This window comes from Oncorhynchus keta, chromosome 23 (genome assembly GCF_023373465.1).
Source record: "Oncorhynchus keta strain PuntledgeMale-10-30-2019 chromosome 23, Oket_V2, whole genome shotgun sequence".
Classification (NCBI taxonomy): domain Eukaryota; kingdom Metazoa; phylum Chordata; class Actinopteri; order Salmoniformes; family Salmonidae; genus Oncorhynchus; species Oncorhynchus keta.
This window is the reverse complement of record NC_068443.1, coordinates 30,795,946-30,814,671: the sequence shown is the minus strand read 5'-3', so window position 1 is coordinate 30,814,671 and position 18,726 is coordinate 30,795,946. Positions and strand designations below refer to the sequence as shown.

At 44.8% G+C, this 18,726-nt stretch overlaps 1 protein-coding gene across 19 annotated transcripts in view; it reads left to right on the top strand.

The window, feature by feature from the left end:
• Positions 1–18,016, top strand: part of LOC118402551 (disco-interacting protein 2 homolog C-like) — a 259,141-nt gene extending 241,125 nt beyond the window's left edge. For 17 of the 19 annotated variants that reach the window (XM_052477019.1, XM_052477011.1, XM_052477015.1 and 14 more), the window contains 15 exons: positions 2,615–2,695; positions 2,996–3,119; positions 3,660–3,781; positions 4,026–4,137; positions 4,341–4,450; positions 5,849–5,979; positions 7,129–7,297; positions 7,497–7,667; positions 9,344–9,373; positions 12,459–12,520; positions 13,912–13,969; positions 14,453–14,527; positions 15,250–15,424; positions 15,533–15,656; positions 16,171–18,016. In XM_052477019.1, coding sequence (XP_052332979.1) covers positions 2,615–2,695; positions 2,996–3,119; positions 3,660–3,781; positions 4,026–4,137; positions 4,341–4,450; positions 5,849–5,979; positions 7,129–7,297; positions 7,497–7,667; positions 9,344–9,373; positions 12,459–12,520; positions 13,912–13,969; positions 14,453–14,527; positions 15,250–15,424; positions 15,533–15,656; positions 16,171–16,423 — 1,797 coding nt within the window. In that variant the 3' untranslated portion in view covers positions 16,424–18,016. The remainder of the gene's footprint in view (positions 1–2,614; positions 2,696–2,995; positions 3,120–3,659; positions 3,782–4,025; positions 4,138–4,340; positions 4,451–5,848; positions 5,980–7,128; positions 7,298–7,496; positions 7,668–9,343; positions 9,374–12,458; positions 12,521–13,911; positions 13,970–14,452; positions 14,528–15,249; positions 15,425–15,532; positions 15,657–16,170) is intronic. The other 2 variants (XM_052477016.1, XM_052477028.1) reach the window with 1 other exon arrangement.
• Positions 18,017–18,726: the final 710 nt, after the last annotated feature.

Genomic DNA, 18,726 nt, shown 5'->3' with positions numbered 1-18,726 from the left:
AAGTTCCTGGGGGGTTCACAGGAAATAGTCTGTTCTGTGTGTCTGTTGGAAACAGGCCTTCCTATGGAATTAGACAGGAAATATCAAATGACTGTTTTAACAGGACAACATCTGTCCTTAATGACAAGAGCCCCAGTGTAAAACTAAGCACTTTCAGCAGCTGTCATTTTCACAGCATTTTTCTAAAACTAGACAGGCTAAAGTGACGGTTGGTGGTGGGTGGATTTTCCTGGGGTGTCCAGGGCAAGGAAGTAGTTCATGGTGTAAATCCTAAATGGCACTCTATTCCCTAATTAGTGTATTACTTTTGACCAGAGGGATCTGGTAATAGGGTGCCATTTTGGGACACATCTGGTTGTCAGAGCAGCGTAGAAGATCACAGAGAACGTGTTTTACTGTCTGTAGCAGTTGGACCCGGTGGATTAAAACGGTGCATACTGAATCTCTAATTCATCACTATAACAGCAGGCCTGAAGACTTTTGTGCTCTGCTCCTATGACAGAACCAAACTGCAAAAAGCATGAATTACACTCCACTATTTACTCCTCCACTGCCCCCACGGATGAAACCTTGAAATATTCATAAACTGAGACATGCTTGGCCCATTCTCTTATTTCTCACTCTTTCTATCTGCGCCACCGATATGGAGCTCATGTCTCTGTCTCTCTCCCTCTCTGTCTCTCTCCCTCTGTCTCTCTCAGCAACTGAACCAGTACTTTCAGCATTTTGAAATGTTATGAGAGCAGGTCATTGTGCTAAAAGAATGATATGTGTAAGAACTCAGCGTGTCACCTTCTAATATGAAGCTCTGACTTTGCTGATACACTACATGACCAAAAGTATGTGGACACCTGCTCGTCGAACATCTCATTCCAAAACATGAACATTTATATGGAGTTGGTCCCCGTTCTTGTTGCGATAACAGCCTCCACTCTTCTGGGAAGGCATTCCACTAGATGTTGTAACATTGCTGCGGGGACTTGCTTCCATTCAGCCACGAGAGTATTAGTGAGGTCGGGCTTTTGATGTTGGGCGATTAGTCCTGGCTCGTGGTCAGTGTTGCAATTCATCCCAAAGGTGTACGATGGGTTTGAGGTCAGGGCTATGTGCAGGCCTGTCAAGTTCTTCCACACCGATCTCGACAAACCATTTCTGTATGGACCTCGCTTTGTGCACGGGGGCATTGTCATGCTAAAAAGGGCCTTCCCCAAACTGTTGCCACGAAGTTGAAGCACAGAATGGTGTAGAATGTCATTGTATGCTACATAATTAAAGTTTCCCTTCACTGGAACTGAGGGGCTTAGCCCAAACAATGAAAAACTGCCCCAGACTATTATTCATCCTCCACCAAACTTTACAGTTGACACTATGCATTGGGATAGGTAGCGTTCTCCTGGCAACCGCCAAACCCAGATTCGTCTGTCGGACTGCCAGATGGTGAAGCGTGATTCATCACTCCATAGAACATGTTTTGAGCTTTACATCACTCCAGCTGACACTTGGCATTGTGCATGGTGATCTTAGGTTTGTGTGCATCTGCTCTGCCATGGAAACCTATTTCATGAAGCTCCTGACGAACAGTTCTTGTGCTGATGTGGCTTCCAGAGGCAGTTTGGAACTATGTAGTGAGTGTTGCAACCAAGGACAGACGTTTTTTACGCGCCAGCACTCGGCGGTCCCATTCTGTGAGATTGTGTGGTCTACCACTTCGTGGCTGAGCTGTTGCTCCAAGATATTTCCACTTCACAATAACAGCCCTTACAGTTGACCGGGGCAGCTCCAGCAGGGCAGAAAGTTTACGAACTGACTTGTTGGAAAAGTGGCATCCTATGACGGTGCCACGTTGAAAATTACTGAGCTCTTCAGTAAGTCTATTCTACTGTCAATGTTTGTCTATGGAGATTGCATGGTTGTGTGTTCGATTTTATACACCTGTCAGCAATGGGTGAGGCTGAAATAGCCGATTCCATTAATTTGAAGGGGTGTCAACATACTTTTGTGTAGGTACTTTATTGAGGAAAAATATACTTACTGTGATATGTGGTTGTCCTACCTAGCTATCTTAAGATGAATTCACTAACTGTAGTTGCTGTGGATAAGAGCATCTGCTAAATTACTCAAATGTAGCAGCTTCTCCTCAATAGGCTAACAGATTTTGTGATTATGGCAGACATGTTTTAGCCAATGGTACTCAGGGATTTAATTACTGTACCTTTCTCTCCTAGGCGATTTCTGAAATGGCACCCTATAATAATAATAATATATGCCATTTAGCTGACGCTTTTATCCAAAGCGACTTACAGTCATGTGTGCATACATTCCATGTATGGGTGGTCACGGGAATCGAACCCACTACCCTGGCGTTACAAGCGCCATGCTCTACCAACTGAGCCACAGAAGGACCACCCTATTCCCTATATAGGGCACTTCTTTTGACCAGAACCCTATGCATTCCCTGGTCAAAAGTAGTGCACTCTACATAGAGAATAGGGTGCCTTTTGTGACACACACTTCCTGTCTGAGTTGAACACTGAGGCAGAATGGCTCCTCTTCTCTCGGAGTGTGTGATCCAGCCAGAGGCTTATTTTATTTTCCCTTCTTTTGTATATTTCAGTTCCTCTTCCTCTCTGAAGTGTTACAATGGAGGGCCCAGACCACTCCGGACCATGTGCTTTACACACTTCTCAACTGCAGGGTGAGTGAGACCTGGCTAAAGGCTGTATTGGCATTGTTCACATCTGACTCCTGACATGTTTTGTACACACGGCAGTAGCAGCTGAAATAGTTGAGTGTTCTCACTTTGTATTGAGACCCATGAGGATTTTATTTGAAGTAGCCCTATCACAGACCTATTGAAACTTTAAACTGTAAATCATCATTTTCTTGCTCCCTCTGTCTCTCGCTCTCTTTTTCTCTCCCTCTTTCTCTTTGTCTCTCTCGCATCTTATCTCTCTTATGTGTGTGTGCCTGTGTCTTCGTGTGTGTGTGACCACAGGGGACGATAGCCAGCTCTCTGACATGTGTCCAATTGCATAAGAGAGCAGAGAAGATTGCCACCATGCTGGCGGAGCGAGGACACCTGCAGGACGGGGATCACGTTGCGCTCGTCTACCCCCCTGGTACGGCTGCTGCCTGGCACTCGGGCTGACACACAGATCACACGTCTCTAACTGGGTTTATCACCAGCAGTCATGTGTTGTCAGTTATCATTCATCAATCTAGAATCTCTCTGTGCTTCCAAGCCAAGTGCTTGGGCCTGAGCCACATCTCTCTGATAGAATAGCACTTCCCACAAGAGTGTGCTGATCTTTAAGGGTACACACAGAGAAGGCCCTGGGTGTTCCAAGATTTAAAAGGTAGAATGCTAATTTGGAACTCCGTTAGCATTTGGGAGCCAGAGAAATTCAAGCGTTCAAGTGAACCAAAGGTCCATAATGAAAAGGCTCAGTCAAGCAGGACAAAATCCTGACAAGGGAGATTGCCTGAGAGAGCCATTCAATTAAATGTCTCTTGGACAGCCTGCTCAATACGACACCTTGTCCTGAGGGTGCAGTGTCTTTCTGTCGGGAGGGAGGATGGTTCCGATTTGGCACAGGGACTCATGGACGGACGGACCAGAACTAATATCCTCTCTCTCTCTCTCTGTGTCCTTCATGCAGGGATTGACCTGATCGCAGCGTTCTACGGGTGCCTGTATGCGGGCTGCGTGCCAATCACTGTGCGACCTCCGCACCCCCAGAACATAGCCACCACTCTGCCCACAGTGAAGATGATCGTGGAGGTAAGTGCTTTGGTTGACGTCCTCTGTATCAAGTCGTCATCGCATCACAACCGACCTTTCATGAGAGAAAATGTAGACCAAGATGATGCATAAGAGGTCACGTTAAAGGGAGATGGATCCTCGAAGGCGACAGAGTAGGCCTCGTCTTTCTGGAGCATTTTACAGTGCGTTTGCGCGTGCGCGTATAAACTTGTGTGTATCCAAACGTGTATTTGCTTGTCTCAACGTGTGCGTGTGGCCCCAGGTGAGCCGCTCGGCGTGTATGATGACCACAGCGGTGATCTGTAAACTGCTGAGGTCGAAGGAGGCCTCAGCAGCAGTGGACGTCAGGTCCTGGCCTCCTGTCCTGGACACAGGTAAGAGACTCCATTACCCACGCTGCACCAGTCACCTCAGTCAGACATTACCCACTTTAGCCCGAGGGTCTGGACTTCTTTACAAGAGACACCGACGCAGAGATCTTACGACCAATCGAGACTAATGACAATGTAATGTATCCTCTACTTAAGAATGTATTTGTGATGACAGTGGTCTTGTCCTTTGTCTCTCTGTCCTCTAGACGATCTGCCAAAGAAGAAACCTCCATTGTTGTACAAGCCCTCCAACCCAGACACACTGGCCTATCTGGACTTCAGTGTGTCCACCACAGGGATGCTAGCAGGAGTGAAGGTAAACCTCTAACCCCAATGTGTTTCTCCTATCAGGGAGGCTGATATCTTCGAGAAGCGTATGAAGTGAAACAGAAACAATCTGTATGAAGTCTGAGTGGAAAGATAGTGGTGACATTTTCAACAACACGAAAGCAGTTATTGATCCCAGCCCCCCTCTGCTGTGGATGACTGCTGAATCTGTCACAGTACGGTGCTCACCCAGAAGGCCTGTTCTCCCTGTCGCCACAGATCCAACGTCGTACTAGGACACACCTTGTTCACAGTTCATCCGGCCATGGAGAAACCTTTGTCTGACCGACGAAGCTCAGTAGGAAATCCAGTGAAATGGCAACTTGTAAAGATGAATCGTATCACTGGTCTTACAAGGAAGCAAATTTGCTATCAGTTCCTCAGTGGACGAGGCTGTGGATATTCTCCCTTCAGCTAGAGGCGATTGTCTATTCTGTTCTCCGTTTAGCTGAAAACGCGTAGAGGAATAGGGTCGATGGAGGTGGTGGTGGTGGGGGAGAATTGTTGTGGTGTGTGTGGCTCTTTTCTGTAGTTTACTAAAACAAGATGCACTCTGGCTGTTCAGCCATGTCAAATAATGATGTCTCTCGTGCTGTACACTGATTAACATGACAAAACCCTGAATTTGGGTTTCATGTGAGAACATGTCTCCTCCTACCCTGTGTCCCAAATGGCGCCCTATTCCCTGCTTAGTGCACTACTTTTGGAAAGCGCCTTATATCCCCTTGTCAAATGTACAGCACTGTATAGAGAATAGTGTGTCATTTGTGACACGGATAGGATTGCGTGCCACTTTAACAACCTCTCACGCTGGAGTGGAACTAGTGTTTTTCAATGGGACAATAACAGCTTCTATCTACCGGAGGGGAGACGCACCAAGTTGTGAAAGCGTTATCCCACTATATATTCAGCTGCGTTGAGTCATTGTTCTACGATTTAATTGATTCATTAGTTAAGGATTCAGGAGTGGTACTCTTACTAGCAGCTCGTGAGAATATTTACTTGAATAGTTTTTTGCAGTGCGTTTCCTAATTCTGATGCAGTTCCATTGAAACTCAAAACAAAGCCTTGGGCTTGAATACCGTACTGTACGTTGATAAAGTTCTGAAAGAATGACTGGGGTACACATCTACGTCATGTGTCATGTGTATATTGTTTAATTAAGGGCCACCCTGGTAAAAATGACAGACTGGATTTGTTGGTTTTGTGATGTCGCTTGAGTGCCCTTCAGTTTGTGCCACCATGCCAACTCCTTGTCACTTGTTGTCATATTTTGTAATGGAGTTGGCAAGAGCACAAACAGATCTGGGACCAGGCTATAGCCAAGTAGAGTGTTAACTAAATTACTAATCTGTATGCGTTTGTTCTTATCATCCCTCCCGTGTAGATGTCTCATACTGCCACCAGTGCCTTCTGCCGTTCTATCAAGTTGCAGTGTGAGCTGTACCCCTCCCGTGAGGTGGCTATCTGTCTGGACCCCTACTGCGGCCTGGGCTTCGTCCTCTGGTGCCTTTGCAGGTGAAACAGAGAGATGGACCCTTCTAGCCTCGTCACTGCCCACCAATCACATCACACACATCTAGCTCTGCTGCGTCCACACACACACACACACACACACACACACACACACACACACACACACACACACACACACACACACACACAGCTACTCCTGGACCTCTGTTCTGAAGGAGCCATGCTATGTTCACCCTGCGCCTCACTCAGACCCTCACACACAGTGAGTGACGTCCTCATCGGAATGCACCGTCTCTCAGTACCTACAAATGTCAGGAAGCCTGTCTTCTTCAGGCAGACCAGTTAGACCTGTGCCATGCTGGGGCCTTGTCAGGACATTACAGGCCTGTCAGAGGCCCGGGGGGACTAAGCAGGGGGCCAAATGCAGCGCATGCATTATTCTGCTGTGTTTAGCCTCCCACCCGCCTCCTTGTGACGATGACGCCGTTCTGCTCCGCTGTCCGCTGGGCTTTCTTTAATCGCCTCCCCGTTGGAAGCACTCTCTGACATGGCACCACTCAACTTGGCAAATGTTCAGATGGAAATATCCTCAGTGGGGTGCTGTCTCAACACCAGGACCTTTTGCTAAAGAACAAAGCCGTTTTATTTGCCGCATGTGTTTCTGATTGATGCCTACGCAAACTAGCCCTGACTTGTTATTCAGTGTATAATTCACCAGCTACTAGTTAGCTGTACTATTAGAGGTTGCATTGGCCTTGATGAAATGGCATTGGTCTGGATTATAAATGGAGCCACTGAATATATAATGTAGTTAGTTGGCTGTTAGTACACTCATGGTCCGGTGTGACCTAGTTAGTGTCCTGTGTGAAGTAGTAGTGTCCTGTGTGTACTCACTCTGTGTCTCCTGTGTCTAGTGTGTTTAAGTGTTTGTACTCACTCTGTGCTCTCAGGTACTACTTAGTTACGTACACTCTGTGTCTCCTGTGTCTACTACTGTATGGTGTACTCACTCTGTGTTTCTAGTGTGTACTACTTAGTTAGTGTCCTGTGTGTACTCACTCTGTGTCTCCTGTGTCTAGTGTGTACTACCTAGTTAGTGTCCTGTGTGTACTCACTCTGTGTCTCCTGTGTCTAGTGTGTACTACCTAGTTAGTGTCCTGTGTGTACTCACTCTGTGTCTCCTGTGTCTAGTGTGTACTCCGGCCACCAGTCGATCCTGATCCCGCCTTCGGAGTTGGAGGTGAACCCTGCTCTGTGGCTGCTAGCTGTCAGTCAGTACAAGGTCAGGGACACCTTCTGCTCCTACAGCGTCATGGAGCTTTGCACCAAGGGCCTGGGCCTGCAGACCGAATCCCTCAAGGTAGGTATCTACCGGCCAAATCACCACAACAAAGATAACGTTTTATTACAATGTGATGACCTGAGAGTAAAACACCTTGACAACTGCTGATGTAAAAACACTGATTGATTGACTGATACGTGGATTGTCCATCAGCCCAGACTCATCCAGCCTGGTTATAGTTCTGATTTGATCCAGTTAGTTCTGGTTTCTCCATCAGTCTCGGGGCCTGGACCTGTCGCGGGTCAGGACGTGTGTGGTGGTGGCGGAGGAGAGACCCAGGATAGCTCTGACTCAGTCCTTCTCCAAGCTCTTCAAAGACCTGGGCCTCCACCCCCGAGCAGTCAGCACCTCGTTCGGCTGCAGAGTCAACCTGGCCGTCTGTCTGCAGGTACAGTCAGTAACTTCCTCCTCCTCCTCTGGTCCGCAAACCACATGTGCTCTGTCCCTCAACGTTTTATCAAATGTGCTCTTACTAAGTTCAGTATCTTTGGATGCTGTCTCTCTCTGTCCCCAATCTGTCACCAGTGGGACTCTGAGAGACTGAATGAGAAGGACAACCCCAGCACGCTGGTGATGTCAATGCATCCAACATTTAATGGATCCTATTACCAATGTTCCCACCATAGTAGACAACGGGCTCTTTGATACATGTTAGCCAATGTGTGTTTGTGGCTCTGTTGTCTTGTGTTTGTTGAAAGGCGTGCGACTGTTTCTTGTCATTCTCTCTGCCTCCGGTATCGTTTGCAAAGCCTTTTTCCTCAAGTCTTGGAAGTTCGTGGTGTTTTGTTTTATTTAGAGACTTTGTGAACTCTCTAGTTGCCTTGCAGTTTGCTTGTTTTTTGGGGTGAGGGAGATGAATCTGATTCGATTTAATGGCCTATAGTCATTAATCTGCATTTGTGACTTAACATGGGAAGCCACAGTTTCCCCAGGGCCAGCCTATGGGGCCTACAGTAATGTTCCTGACAGGGTTTACAGCTCACAGGAGGAGAAGCCAACATGCATAGATGTCCTCTACACATCTCACTCTCTCTGCCCTCTGCTTCTCACCAACGGCAAAAACTATTACCAGACATACACTGAGCTACGTGTACGTCTCAAATGGCACCCTATTCCCTCAATAATGCACGACTGTTTGCCCTGGTCAAAAGTAGTGCACTATATAGGGAATAGGGTGCCTTTTCGGATGCACACTATGTCTCTGGAGCTCAGCTGTCCATAAGCATTTACACATGCTGCAACTTCATGCTTTAATTTTGGGCTCATTCTTTTACACGATTCAACTATTATTTGCAAGCTTTATTATTCAAATGATATCAAATTGTAAGCTTTGCTATTGAAACGTTAATGAGATGGAGATCAGAATACTATTGGCACCAGATTCAGGTGCACTTCGTTGTTCCATCAATCAATCAATTCTGACGGATCGACAAATAGCCCAAACCGAGAAGCCTGTTGAATTGAATTGTATTTAACACCATTATTTGACATGTATAGATTCTTCCCTCTTAAACTCTATTGTAAATAAGCGATTACCTCTGACTTACTGCATGCTACTCTTCCTAACTTGAGTATACGTAACACAATTTCACTTAGGGCCCCCAGAAGGCTAGGGCCACCTCTGACTGGATGTGTGGGTATGTATTTGAGGGTATGGATGTGGGTACGCGGATTCGCGAGCCACTACAGCCCCTCATGACGAGTTCAGATGTTTTGTGGGCCCCCCAGCCCTATCGAAGTTGCCCATCCCTGATCAATACTATCAATGAAATCGTGTAAATGTAACTGATCATGTATAAATGTCCCAACATGTGCTAACATTGATCTATTGGCTAACATTAATAAGCCTAGAACATAACTTCTTTTTTAGTTTAAGGCTGCTTCTGTTTTTTTTGTTTCCCATTTCTATAGTTGACATTTTTGTTTTTTTTACCCCCCTCTGTTGTTTTGCATAACCCCACCCACATCTTATACTTCGTTTTGTCTTCGCCCCCTTCTTCCTCCCTCCTCCCCCTTATTTCTCCTTCCTACCTCCTCCTCACTCTCCTCCTGCTGCTGCTATAGCCTCACAGGCTGGGGAAGCTTGCTGACCAGGTAGGGGATTTTCACGTTCGCTAATCACCCTCTTCATCAGGTGTTGTGAGCAGGCAGGGGGAGGGAGGGCGGGGCAGGGGACAGGGACGGGTTAGGATAGGTGGGGTGGGGGTGGGGGGGACAGGGTAGAGAACAGGTATAGCAGTATATTGGGACACGGGCACAGCCATTCTCAACGCTTCTCAGTAGCTTTCTAGGTGGACAGGATGTGTAATTCAAAGGTCAGTTACAGTGATGTGATTTAAGGGTTATATGGTGATATTGGGGCCATATTTGACTTAACAGGGAAAGGCAACCGTTGCCACTCTGGTGAGCTGTTATAGGCTGAGTTACGAATGGCACCCTGTTCCCTATATAGCACACCTCTTTTTGACCAGGGCCCTATGGCCTGTGGTCAAAAGTAGTGCACCGTCTAGAGGAAAGGGTGCTATTTGGGACATGTGCACACATACTGTTTTGTTTGTGTAGCAGCAATATGTTCTACTGTCTAAAGGTGCCATTTGAGACAAATGGCAAAGCGCTCAGCACTTAGAAAAAGTAATCTTGTTAAAATGAAATCCCTGCAGTACTGAAACGTTAACCTGTGCTGGGCCAACTTGTCAAGTGTGGTCATATCATATCAGTGACAGCTTCCAGTTTGCCTTGAGATAGATACTGCCACAGCTCACCGAGACTGCTTTCCTTCTGAGACCCAGAGAGACAGTAGTGCAGTGAGAGTACAATACCATCATGTCACTTGTATAGTACTATATTAGAGTGTTAATAGCCTAGTCCAAATTAGCCTCCGTGAACTAAAGCACATTCCCAATCTGAACAATTCTAGTTTAGTGCAGTGTGACTGCAGTATTTGCAGTAGTAGTAGTATTGTCATAGTGTAGGCCTGCTCGATGTTTGAGTGACTATAGATAAATACTGCAATACCGTACTATTGCGATACTGCTGTAAGACTGTATAGTGTGTCCTGTTTGACGGTACCTTGTGTTCTGATCTGCGTGTACTCAGGACTGAGTCAGGATCTAGCATGTGTAGCTCTATGGCTGGTCTGAGTCAGTCTAGCATGTGCAGCTCTATAGCTGGCTGTCTATGGCTGGAATGAGTCAGGATCTAGCATGTGTAGCTCTATGGCTGTCTTTCTCTCTGGTGGTAGATGCTGCTCTGCTGCTTCCTCTGCCAAAGCCTTAGCCATGCTATTAAAACATGCTGCTGAGTCACGGGTGCACTGCAATCTACCTGGGGAGGGCCGGGGATGGCTCTAGTCCAGGGCGTTGAGGAAAGCGCCACATCAGCAAGCTTCATGTAACACCCTGGACCAGAGCTAGGCTGAGGAAGTCTGGGGAGGGGTAGCTGCTCTGTGCTTTCTCTATTTCTTTGTTGGCTGGTTTCTCCTCTTTATTCATATGGGTTTTTTGGTTGTTCACTAACCTACTAGATAGTATTTTCTATCAGACACGCACACTACTGTTCAACTTGGTGCCTCTGTGTTCAATGTAATGTATGTTGGGATTGTGTTGTTCTGTCTGTGTGGCTTTGACTCTCGTGTCTGGCCAGTCAAGCCTCTCTACTGAACTGTCAGCTTTCAAAACCATCTATTGAAGGGACAGATACAGATTGTGTTTGCTCGTTCAGACATGATGCACTATATCACCATGTCTACCTCCTCTCTCTCCTTCCATCTGGGTAGTGTTCTGTTCTCCCTCTCTTAAAAAAAACAAAATGTTTTTTTTTTGTTTAGTGGCTTCTTTCTGTGTTTGCATGAGGTGGATCAGACTGGATCTGATCTCAGAACAGTTTTTAGGTGCACCTTTTTTTTGTGGTTACATTTTTCATTTTCCTTCTGCTCTGGGGCCGTATCCACAAAATTGGTCGTAAGTGCTGAGGCTAGAGACATTTTACTACTACTATGGGTCAAAATAAAGCTAAGCATGAAGCTTAGTCAACAGATATTTCGAACACCTCATGAGGTGTCCTAACCAGTTAGGAGTTACCAGCAGGTGTCATGATAATAGAAAATAGATAGTAGAAAAAGGCAAAGATTCAGTGGTTCCCGTTCCATTGCAGGCAATTGATTTGGAGTTGTTGAAAGACATTTTTTTTCCCCTTTTTTTCTGATCAACCTATAAATAATCTAGACCTACATGCAACAGTAGCCTCAGAAGATTTTGACAATGATTTCACATGATATGCCTAATTACTTCTAACGACTAGGCTTATAAATAATCTCATTTTGTTTTGTGTGGATTATTTCATCAATTAACCTATATCATGTTATTACAAGTTATCCTTGAGCGCAATATCACGTTTTAAGAAAAGATGCCTGAATTGGGCATGCCTATAAATTGGGCGATTGAAAGCTAGGGCCTATGTTAACTTTGATTGTGCTCGGTGAAAATGATGGACATTTCAAAAGTTTTCTGCTATTTATCGGCAAGTAAAAATGAACAGTCGGCAAAGTGGTCGTGTCATGCGAAAACAAAGCAACTCGTCGTCCGCCACGAATAACGCATCATTCACACAAGTTTGGTCAAAATCGTCCCAGTGCTGTCTGAGAGATCACGTGTGACTAAAGTACGAATGAACGTACTGATGGAGACCGATCTACAGTCCCATCCCCGATTTGTATTGTGGGAGTTAATTTCTAGTAAACGTTTGACCATTGCTTTCAACCACAACCAGACCGTGGTTGTCAGAAGCGTGCACAGCGGGCGACGCTTCGTTGCGATTGGTTATCATTTGCAACCCTGTCAGTGAGCGTTATCCCACATTTTCCTTTGCGGTACCTCAAACTGTCGGTGCTTTGTGGATACGGGCCCTGTTCGGTTCTTTTTGGTTTTTATTGACTTCAAACTTTTCTTGTTGTCCTCTTCCACAACCATGGTATGTCTGAATGTTATAGTTAGTAAGCCATTAGGATTAGTATTGTTGGTTGGACTTGTCGCAAAGCTGCCATTCACAACCAGTGTGATCTGTAGGCATTCTGTTAAGCACTAACATGCTAGTAGCATCTAGACAGCGCTGTGTTCATGGTTCTGTAAGGCAGCAGACATCCTAGCTCGGACACAAACCCTGGCATGTTGTCATTCTGCAGGGAACTTCAGGACCAGACCCAACCACTGTGTATGTGGACATGAGAGCGCTGAGGCACGACAGGTAAGGGCATGCTCCTATCAGAACATCCTCTTGAGCATTTGTTGAGATGAATAAATGATTGGATAAATTAGCTGTATAGTTCACCAAGTGGTGCATTTTCTGTTGTACTAAGTCAGTGAGTGACACACACAGGGGGTCTTCAGAATCAGAGGTATGACATCTATGCCAACAGAATGTTGCTCACAACCAAAACAATATCTTGGACCATGCTCGCATGACATTGAAGACTCAAATCAAATCAAACCAGTGTAGCCCTTATCATGAAATGCTTACTTACAAGCCCTTAAAACCAACAAAGTAGTTTTATGAAAACGCCTATTAAAAAAAGAAAGACTCAGCAGTAAATAACAATAGCGGGGATCTATACAGGGGGTACCGTTTCAGAGTCAATGTGCAGGTAATTGAGGTAATATGTACATGTAGGTAGAGTTATTGAAGTGACTAGGCATAGATAATGACAGAGTAGCAGCAGTGTAGAAGAGGTGGAGGGGACAATGCAAATAGTCTGGGTAGCCATTTGATTAGCTGTTCAGGAGTCATTACCTCTGCAGGGTCCATTTACAGTGGAATAGTTCCACCACATTGTATGCATAAAGGTTGGAGCCAGACACATTCCCTGTGACACTAAAATAGTCCGATACAACTGGCTATGGAGCCTCTAGCTGTGTTCGCCTAGTCTGACATTAAGATTACAAACGGGTCTTTAAGACGGCCTGGGGTCAGAACAGTGGGTCTACGTCCCTCTCCCATACCCAGTCAACACATCAATAGGACCCAGCCTGCAGCTGCTCTGGACTACGGTACATCCCAAATGGCACCCTAATTCCCTTTATAGTATACCACTTTAGACAAGCGTCCATAGGGCTCTGGTCAAAAGAAGTGCACTATATAGGGAATAGGTTGCCATTTGAATGCCGACGGAGTCTGAGACACAGTGTACTAGCAGGGCCACAGCATGCTGCACATTGGGCCTCACCGCTCACAAATATAGCTGCTGCTATTCACATACACACTGTGATTATAGACAGTCGTTTTTCTCCACCACTGTCCTCCTCCCTGGGATGTAGCTATTGTGTTTGTGTTGAAAGTAAAGTATAATTTGTAGACTAAAAGGGCTTGCATAAACTGCTGCAGTGGATGAAATGTGAAATGAAAGGTTTCAGAATGTAATCTATTGCTCTCCAGTATCCTTTAGTCTCGATGAAGTGCTCGATGAGGACGACTAGCCAGATGACGCGCTGACTCACAGGGTGTGTCTCAAATGGCTCCCTATTACCACAGGGCTCTGGTCCGAAGTAGTGCACTATATAGGGAATAGGGTGCCATTTGGGACGCAGGCACAGTATTGGCTCAGGGGCCCAGTAACTCTTCACTTCCTCCCTCCCTCACAGGGTTCGTCTGGTAGAGAGAGGTTCTCCACACAGTTTACCACTCATGGAATCTGGAAAAGTGAGTCCCTGCCTGACTTGGTGAATGAACAAACGAATGGCTGTCATTTACATAGACATAGGGTAGACTCTGAAGTATTTTTAATCACTGGGATTAAACTGTAGTGTTTATGCTGTGCTGTGGTTCGTCTAGTCGAGGAGTTCGTTTCCACAGCAACCCATCCCCATAATTGAGGAAGTGTAGGTGAGAGTTAATTGTGCCCCGGCTGTGTCAGCGCTCTGCTCTGTTTCACATGGACCAGCCAGGAGATCCGGATCAGTCTGTACCACACGACAATGAGGCTTTTTTTTCCCGTCGCAACATTAAATCCTGTTACACAGTTTGTGGTCGCTTACTAAATGGCGCCCTTTTGGGAGAGAGAGGGAGTCGGGCCACTTCACTGTGCCGCAACCCAGTAAATCAGTTACATAAATGGCCTCTCTGAAAGGAGAGAGAGTAGTGGAGAGATGAAAGCACTAATCGTCTCTTCCTTAATGCCATCAGATTCTACCTGGGGTTCGAATTATCATCGCTAACCCGGAGACGAAGGGACCACTGGGAGACTCGCATCTTGGAGAGGTTGGTTGAGACATAATCACTCACTCATTAAACTCAATACAAGCTACAATAAATTGGGCTACAATAGTCTCTCTCTGTACTTAAGTGTCATAGCTAATTAGATATTCACTCTCTCATTAGACTAAACTACAATAGTCTCTCTCTGTGTACTTCAAGAGTCAGCCCACATAACTTCAATCTCACTTGATGTTAATAAAGGGAAATTTCACCATTTTTAAACCTCATATTCCAGCACCACCCCAACAGCAACATCTGTGAAAATGGGGCGTTTCTATGTTTTGTAGTAAAATATATAGCGGAAGATGGTTTAACCAATGACCTCATCAACCAATTAGTAGGCAATGCCATTGGTTCACATCACAGGATGCACACCGATGATGTCATTGGGAACACTGTCTTCTTCTCTGTTTTACTACACAACATAGAAACACACCATGGAGCACACCATTAATATCTTAGATATCCAGTATAATGTTCTAAGATCAGTAAGTGTTATGTAATTAGTCTAAAAGTACACATCTGTCACTGGATTGGTCTGGACACAGATCCACTATTAACATGTTTGATATTAGCGATACGTCCAGCGGTCCTGTAAGTTTAAGGGCTGAGTTGTTCTGAATTAATTTGGGTAAACAATCATACAACTAGACATGGACTGGATCCCCAGAGGATCTCACTTAAAAAGCATGAATTAAAACATTGAATTGCTGTCCTGCCCACAGATCTGGGTGTGCAGTGGACACAATGCCAGCGGCTACTTCACAGTGTATGGAGACGAGGCCCTGCAGTCAGACCACTTTACCTCCCGTCTGAGCTTTGGAGACACACAGACAATCTGGGCCCGCACCGGATACCTGGGCTTCCTCAGGAGGACCGAACTGACTGATGCCAGCGGGGGTAAGCTACGTGTTCCCTTCATTACCAAATCTACTTATCATGCATACTTTCACAGGTGAGCTTCACATCCAGTAGCAGCAGTTTGTTATTATGTGTGTGTGTGTGCAGAGCGACACGATGCCCTGTACGTGGTGGGGGCGTTGGATGAGGCCATGGAGCTGAGGGGAATGAGGTACCACCCCATCGACATCGAGACCTCCGTTATCAGGACGCATAAGAGCATCACAGAATGGTGATGACTGTAACTTTATAAGGCTACATGATAAGCATCCTGATAAAATACAGTAGCTTGGGGATTTGTGGTTCCGGTGTAGCTCAACTTTCTCGGGACATTTTATCCGAGAGAGAAAGCAAGTAGGCGGCCAGTACGATGCAGAAAAGCTTTAGTTAACTATATACAGGTCAGATGTATAGAAGGATCTGATCAGCCTATTGTATATATCGAATCAGGACAAACACATGCAGTATGGGCATTTTACCAAATGATTTTCTGTTCAAATATCAAGCTGATTATGTTCAATTACAAGTTGTTAATGGTGACCAGTTGAAATGCCCTAGATTGACTTACTGTTTGTTGAAATGGCAGAGTAGCTAACTTACAACATGCACAGTACCTACTTATACGGTTTGTTGTTGCAGTGTTCACATGTATCAACCTCCTGGTGTTGGAACTGGATGATTCAGACCAGTAGCTCATGTTGTTTAAACTGACTGAACCTGACTACCTGTCTGTCTCTCCCTTGCAGTGCGGTGTTCACGTGGACCAACCTCCTGGTGGTGGTGGTGGAGCTGGATGGGTCGGAGCAGGAGGCCCTGGACCTGGTGCCCCTGGTGACCAACGTGGTTCTGGAGGAACACTACCTGATCGTGGGGGTGGTGGTGGTGGTGGACATTGGGGTCATCCCCATCAACTCCCGGGGGGAGAAGCAGAGGATGCACCTCCGGGACGGCTTCCTGGCCGACCAGCTGGACCCCATCTACGTTGCTTATAACATGTAGCCTGCCAGCTGGAGACCTACTGGACCATAGACAAGGCCTTGAACCGACGGGCCGAGCTTTATGTACATACTGCAATGCAACAGGACCTCTGGTCTCTGAGGAGGGGGAGCGTACGTGAGTCCTGGATCCAGGCGCTCGCCTAGTTTGTGGGACGTTGCCGCTAGTTCAAAACAAAAACGCCTAGAATTGTCAGGAACAGGAGACTGGTTAGTGTAGTGAAAGATTGGAATGGAAGGAGCTCTGTGTGTCGATGATGGGAGAGTGCCAGTCTAGTTTATTGCTTTAAGTGTGTATATATTTTCATGTTACGTATTGCTGAAGTCGCTTGTTTTTTTTTTTTATCTGCCCTCTAAGAGGTTAGGGTATTTTTTAAGAATATTTACAAGCTGTGGCAAATGGTATTTTATGTTGACCTTTTTTTATATCAGCCATTACAAATACAGATATGTTTTGATACAGGACATATCAATTTTGTGCTTGAACTTTACAATATAAGGTACAACATATTGTTTTATTTTTGTTTTTTTACAATTACATTTTTAGTTCTGTGCTAACATTTATTTTTTTGTGACAACTGTCCCAACTACAAGGGAAACCAGTGAGAAACCAGTGTGATTATTTCAACTACAGCAGCCTTTTACTCAGTTGTCATGTTCAATATCATTATACTTCAATTGAAGGAAAACACTATGTTATTTCATATCATGTAAGTATGTACAAAAACTGATTTTAATTTATTTTGTTCACTTTAGAAGTATATGAGAGAGGACATTCAAGAATGTTTTAATCTTGAATATTTGCTAATATAAAAACAAAGCATTGTATTATCTTGAGTGAATACTAGTATCACATCAAGTATATCAAATATAGATCTATATTAATTAAAAAGACCTAGGATTCACCAAGGAAAATGTGTGCAGTTATTGAGAGGACAGTCTGAATCCTTATAGTCATCCCCTTTTATGTCCTTCAAACAACGCAACATCTTCAGCTCTGTGTACGTCAGACATCATGCAAGTTGAGAAGTACTGCATTTCAGAGACGAACAGCTCTGAAAAGATCAAAAGCACTTTGAGAAATGTCTGTGAGAAGGATGATGGTAAACGCCTCCGGCGGGAGTGATGATGAGTATGTCTTTGTGCTGGCATGTCAAACACTTGTTTCTGAAACAACAGGTTGGAGATCTTCACCAGAATTTAATAAAAAGTTTAGTCCTTAATATTTTTACATTGAGAGACCAATCAGGGCTCCTATATTGATGTCAGAGGGGAAAATTACAAGACAACACTTTTACGGAAACCCTTTAGAGGAATAAATCTTGAGGCAACTATCATAAGGTGGAAGAGCAGTTTTGGGGAGAGTGAAACCTTAAATCTGTGTGGAAACATACATGATTTGATGGTAAAGTTCATGGCTAAGAATGTTTTAGTTCAACACATTAGAATCTTTAAAAGCACTTTCTAGTATCTACACAGCATTCTTTTTATTGGCAAGAATGACCCTGACTTTTTTTTTTTCTAATAAAAAAATGTCTGAACTGAGTTGGCATAGTCTTTCAATTAAATAAATATTTCAATGATTTTGACTATAAAATGTTTGTTTATTGCAGCAGTACACAGTGTTTAAATTTTAGCAGAACAATTAGGGTTAAGTGCCCAGCTATAGGGCACATTGACAGATGTTAACTGGTCGGCTCGGGATTCAAACCAGCGACCTTTTGGTTATGGGCCCAACGCTCTTAACTGCTAGGCTACCTACCCGCTGTTTGAGGTTGCATCTCAATGTAATTATATCATATTCCCAAGCATATTTGATATGTTACATATGAGATTTTGGGTTTTGGTAACTTTGTTCATACACACATTACATAGCAAGTTTTCCATATCTTCTATGGTAGTGTAATGTATAATGAATCAAAGCCATCAGTTTGCTCTATTACGACTTTAAAAAGATATTTAACCTAGACGGACTGATGCGAAATAACAAATACTGAGTCAGCCAGCCTCAAACAGCGCAGTCTGTGCACATCTGAACGATTTAATGTTTTGCCACTTGTTTTATTTTGAAAGGCTTATCTCAACCGAGGCAATACATTCTACTCACAAACATTACAGTGAACCGTTTCTAGAGATTTACAAAGTAACAGATGAGTGTGTGCTAAGCTCATAGCCCTCGGTTGAGACACGCGTTTATACTGTTTCATAGCTGTTAATTGAAAAATGATAATTGTCCCATCCTATACTTGTCGCAGTGCTGTTGTTGCAAATTCATCTGGTACACTGCTGATATTTGGTGGCTTTCAT